General features: G+C 39.7%; 1 protein-coding gene across 1 annotated transcript in view; it reads right to left on the bottom strand.

Moving 5' to 3' along the window:
* Positions 1-5373: 5373 nt before the first annotated feature.
* LOC144236072 (olfactory receptor 5T3-like) overlaps positions 5374-6189 on the bottom strand; it is a 3958-nt gene continuing 3142 nt past the window's right edge. The window contains exon 2 of the mRNA XM_077769676.1: positions 5374-6141. Coding sequence (XP_077625802.1) covers positions 5374-6141 — 768 coding nt within the window. The remainder of the gene's footprint in view (positions 6142-6189) is intronic.

Genomic DNA, 6189 nt, shown 5'->3' with positions numbered 1-6189 from the left:
TTATGTATTGTCTTAGATTTTCTAGTTTACATTTTTCCTTTTATTTATTTATTTATTATTATTTTTTATTTCTGAGAGAGAGAGAGACAGCGTGAGCAGGGGAGAGTCAGAGAGAGAGGGGGATACAGAATCTGAAGTAGGTTCCAAGCTCTGAGCTGTCAGCACAGACTCTCATGCTGGCTTGAACCCATGAACTGTGAGATCATGACCTGAGCCGAAGTCAGACGCTCAACAGACTGAGCCACCCAGGCATCCCTACATTTTTCCTTTTATTTATTTTTCTTAAATAGTTTATTATCAAGTTGGTTTCCATATAACACCCAGTGCTCATCCCAATAAGTGCCCTCCCCATACCCATCACTCCCCTTCCCCACTCCCCCACCCAATCAGCCATCAGTTTGTTCTCAGCATTCATGAGTCTCCTTTGAAATATGCCCTTTTTCTGTTGATCACTTTGCTATTTTTTTCTAGCTTTCCCTTTTGGGTACAAATTTTCCAGTGACTATTGTGTCAGTGGAATCACACATATTTCATCATTTCATGTTTTCCTAATCAGTATTTCTGATTTTTTCCCATTTCTTTTTGACTTAGGGATAGTTTAGTAACATCTGAGAATACTTAAATGAATACATTGAGAGGTTTTTTTTTACATTTGTTATTCATTTCTAAATAGAATGCGATTTTTAGAAATTTTCCTTATTCAGATCTGAGTTTTCACTAATGTATGGAAGTTTTCATAAATGCTGCACTTACCCTTGTAAAAAGAATTATCACAAAGCTTTTCTACATAGTTGCCTACAAAAATAATCTTATTGAAAGTTTAGTTTAAGTCCTTATGTGTTTTTTAGATTTTTTAACATTTATTTTTGAGAGAGACTGAGCATGAGTGGGGAGGGGCAGAGAGAGAGGGAGATACAGAATCCAAAGCAGGCTGCAGGATGTGAGCTATCAGCACAGAGCCCGACCTGGGGCTCAAACTTGCAAACTGCGAGGTAATGACCTGATCCAAAGTCTGACACAACAAACTGATCCTCCCAGGCACCCCTAAGTCTTTATGTCTTAAATTTTTCTTAACTGAAAACATATAATAAGGACATACAAAGTTTTCCTAATGTTAGCAGGCTTCATTACATTTCTCTCATTGCATCTCCTGTATGAGAAGTTTCTTATTTGAGATATGCATTGCTACATTACTGTTTGCATAAATAATTCCAGAAGACCCAAAATATCACTGTGTTTTTATGTTTTTATGGACCAAGAGTCAGGGGAGGTGCTTGTGGAAGTCAGATGGTCAATCTCACAAAGAGCCCAGTGTGTCCTTGGCCTATCCTGTGGTTATTTCTCTGGTTCTAGAATGTCTAATTGAAATAGAACAACTCAGTCCCTGGCAGAATCCCCACATTTGTTCCCTGACCTGTGGAGTAAGGATTATCATGATGGAAAAAGCCAAGTGGAAGCAACTAGAACTGCCTCAACCAAGGAAAACAGTGAACCAAAATCAATACTGCATTCTTGGAGGGAAATAAGAGCTTAGTTCCACAATCAAAGACTTGAAGGATGTAGGAGTGGTGACTCTATTTTTTAAAATTTTTTAATGTTTATTATTTTTGAGATAGAGAGAGACAGAGAGCAAGCAGAGGAAGGGTGGAGAGAGGGGGACACAGCATTAGAAGCAAGGTCTAGGCTCTGAGTGGCAAGAACAGAGCCTGACTCAGGGCTCAAACTCACAGACTGCGAGATCATGTCCTGAGATGAAGTCGCCGCATAACCAAATGAGCCACCCAGGCACCCCTAGGAGTGGTGCTTTTATTACATCCCCATTCAACTCTTCCATTTGGCCTGTGCAGAAAACTCGTAGGTCTTTAAGAATGACAGGGAATTACCATAAAGTTAATTAGGTGATTATTCCAGTTGTTGCTGTTGGATCAGACGTGGTATCATCACTTGAGTAAATTAACATATAACCTGGTAGCTGGAGTGCTGATTTTGATCTGGCGAATGTTTTATCCTTCATCCATTTTCATAAGTTTTACCAGTTCCATCCACATTGCTACAAATGGCAGGATTTCATTATTTCTCATTGCCAAGTATAATTTATAAATATTTATAACATTTATATGCCATTATATTTATAAACCACATCTTCTTTATCCATTCATCAGTTGATGGACATTTTCTCTGAGGTAACAAAGCCAACAAACTTTACTGTCCTACCCAGAAGTATATCAGCTCTACATCTTATGTCATAATTTGATTCATAGGTATTTTATCACCATTTCTTTCCACAAGATATAACCGTGATCCACTACATTGATGACATTATGCCAATTGAACTTAATGAGCAAGAAGTAGCAACTACATTAGACTTATTGATGAGACATTCATGTGATGTGAGCTGGAAAATTAATTTATGAAAAATTCAGGGACTTTCTGCCTAAGTGAAATTTCTAATGGTACATGTCAAGATATCTCTTCTAAGGAAATTCCCTTTTCTAAAGGGAAATTTGTTGTATCTGGTCCTTTTTACAACCAGAAAAGTCACATTCATGGACCTCTTCTGTGAAGGTAGTGTATTCCTCATTTAAGTGTGTTATTCCAGCCATGTACCAACTGACCTAAAACACTGATAGTTCTAAGGGAGCTCATGATGGAAGAAGGCTCTGAATTGGTTCAGCTGCTGTTCAATCTTCTCTTCGACTTGGACTGTATGATATGGCAAGCCTATTGCTGCTGAACGTGGCAGTGGCAGAGAAGGATGACGTTTGGAGGTTTTGGTTGACCCCTATAGAAGAATCACAGTGTAGATCCTTAACATTCTGGAAAAAAGCCCTGCCATCATCCATTGATAGCTACTTTTGCTTTGTAAAACAGCTCTTAGCTTGTCATTAGACCTTAGTAAAGATGGAACACTTTACCATGGCCACCAAATTACCACACCAGCTGAACTTCCCCATCCCAAGTTGTGTGTTTTCTGATCCAACAAGTCGTAAATGTGGCCACACACAGCAGCACTCCATCATGAAGTGGAAGTGTGATATATGAAAATGCACCTGAGCAGGCCTTGAAGGTCCAAGTAAGTTACATGAAGAAATGACCCACCTACCACGGGTCCAGAATTCTTCTCTCTCCCAGCCTGAATCTATGGCTTCGGGGGAGCTCCTGATGATTATTTGACGGTGGTAAATAAGATTCAGGCCTAGTTCGCAGATGATTCTGAACATGTGGGCACCATCCAAAAATGGACACCTATAGCAATATTGCCTCTTTCTGTGACATCCCTGAAAGACTACAGTGAAAGAAAATCCTCCCAGTGGTAAGAACCTCAAACAGTATAACTAGGTGTCTATTTTGTTTGGAAAGAGAAATAGCCAGATATGCAATTACATACTAATTCATGTTCTATGCTGGACAGTCAGGGACTCGGAAGGTACACAGTTGAAAAATTAGTGTCAAGAAGGCTGGTTAAAAGGCATGTAGATAGATTTCACTCTCTGTGTCAAATATGTGAGGATATTTGTGTCCCTTGTCAAAACCCACCAAAGATTAACTTTAGCAGAGGAGTTTCATAATCAAGTGGATACAATGACTCATTCTATGGATTTTATTTTGCAAGCCACCCTTCTCTTCAAGTAATGTACTCAGTAAGTGACTGTGGTAACAAAGATGAAATCTTGTGTGAGCACAGCAACATAGGCCTCCGTTCACAAAGCCCGACTTGGGTGACCCCACTGCTGAGCACCCAATCTGCCAGCAGCAGATTTCATTACTTAGGTCCCAATATGGCACTGTGACCTGATGGGATCAACCAGCTACCTTGTAGTAGACTATTGAGGTGTCCTTCTCTCATAGTAGGGCAGTGTTTGGGGACTGGTTACATTGGTCATTGGGGATGCCTAGCCTCATCACCTCATGTACTATTTTCTGAGCATTTTATCATTCTTGGATGCCAGTTATTACTCAGATGTTACTCCAAAAATGCTAATCGATTTCCTAGCACTTCCTATGTTGGATGTGCAGCACAGATGCTTCTCTTTGTTATTTTTAGGACCACAGAATGCTTTTTCTTGGCTGCAATGACGTATGATCTCTGTATCACAATCTACAATCCTCTCCTGTATTCAGTGAACATGTCATCCAGAGTCCATGTGCTACTCAAGGTTTCTTCCTATGTGGGTGGCATTTTGCATGCTTCTGTATACACAGTGGCCACATTCAGCCTGTCCTTCTTGCATCCAGTGAAATTAAACATGTCTTTTATGGCATCACTCCACTACTTACCATTTTATTATTTTTTTAAGATTTTTTAATGATTATTACTTGAGAGAGAAAGAGAGAGAGAGAGAGAGAGAGAGAGCATGAGTGGGGGAGGGGCAGAGAGAGAGGAGACACAGACTCCAAAGCAGAGTCAAGGCTTTGAGCTCTCAGCACAGAGCCCAACACAGGGCTTGAAATCACGAACTGTGAGATTACGGATCTGAGCCAAAAATGGTCGCTTAACCTACTGAGCCACCCACGCACCCCTCTACTTGTCATTTTTTGTTCTGACACTCACACAAACCATATGTACATACATAAATGCATATATAAGGTATAATGTGTATGTATATGTGTATATATATCATGTATATATAATGTACACACATATATACTATATGTACATATATTTATATAACTAAACAGTTGTTGCTTTTCTCTAAGCTCCATTTCTATTGTCTTCCATGACCCTTAAATACACTATCATAGAAAGTTACTGTTCTATTATTGGACAGCAATAAGAAAAGTTTCTGATAATGGAATAAAGATGTGTAATGTTGAGCCAAACAGTGAAAGTGCCATGGTAATAAGCCTTGGTGGATCTTACTCTAAAAGAAGGTAAAAGAAGTAACATTAAGGAGGTCTTCACAGGACTCCAGAATGGAGAAGTAACCTCATAATGAGTGCTAACAATTATAAGCAGTGTGGTGATGTACTAATCCATAGGATCCTGACAACATACGCCATAGTAGTAGTGAGTGAAAATCACATTCCATAATGACGACAATAGCAATACACTTGCATCAGTGAATATTTAGTATGAATCAACTTGAACATACTAAAGGTACATAGATGATGAAATAATATTTGTAAAATGCTGTGTTGGAAGGCTGATAAATGCTTTATTGGAAAATATTCTAGGATATGCAAGCACTGTTACTGAAACCAACACATTTTCTTAAGTTTCTGAGCAAAGAGATAGAGACTGATATGCAGTTCAAGGCTGAAAATGCATTTTACTTAGGAAGCAATTTCTCTCCAATAATTTTTTCATCGCCTCTTTTACATCTTTGTTCCTTAAACTGTAGATGATAGGATTCAGCATGGGAATCACAATTGTTAAAATGTGGAGACTATCATGTCATGGTTCAGAACATAGTTGAAATTCGGTCTCACGTACATGAAGAGGATGGCTCCATGATATATTGACACTCCAGTTAGATGAGAGCCACATGTCGAAAAGACTTTCTGCCTCCCTTCAGCAGAATGAATCTTCAGAGTGGCCAACAGAATGAACCCATAGGAGATCAGAACTATCAGGATAGTGACTATCTCAATAGAGCCCACGAAGTAGAAGAGCAGGAGCTGGTTTGTGTGGGTGTCAGAACAAGAAATGGCGAGGAGAGGAGGGATGTCGCAAAACACATGTCTAATTTCATTGGATGCACAGAAAGACAGGCTGAATGTGGTCACTGTGTGTACAGAAGCATGCAAAATGCCACCCACAAAGGAAGCAACGATGAGTGGCACATAGACTGTGGGTGACATGCTCACTGAGTACAGGAGAGGGTTGTAGATTGCTACATAGCGGTCATATGCCATTGCAGCCAAGAGAAAGCATTCTGTGGTCCCAAAGGTAACAAAGAGAAGCATCTGTGCTGCACATCCAACATAGGAAATGGCTTTATTCTCTGCGAGGAAATTGACCAGCATTTTTGGGGTGACAACTGAAGAGTAGCAGGCATCCAAGAAAGACAATACGCTCAGAAAGTAGTACATGGGGTTGTGGAGCCGAGAATCCTCAATGACCAATATAACCAGTCCCAAATTTCCTACCAGAGTAAAAAGGTAGATTGCTAGAAATAGTAAAAAGAGGAAGATTTGCACCTCAAAATCATCTGTGAAACCCGTCAGTATGAACATGGTGACTTCAGT

This window comes from Crocuta crocuta, unplaced genomic scaffold (genome assembly GCF_008692635.1).
Source record: "Crocuta crocuta isolate KB4526 unplaced genomic scaffold, BGI_CrCroc_1.0 scaffold1652, whole genome shotgun sequence".
In the NCBI taxonomy this organism is placed as follows: Eukaryota; Metazoa; Chordata; class Mammalia; order Carnivora; family Hyaenidae; genus Crocuta; species Crocuta crocuta.
The sequence above is the reverse complement of the archived record's forward strand: the minus strand, read 5'-3'. Positions and strand labels throughout refer to the sequence as shown.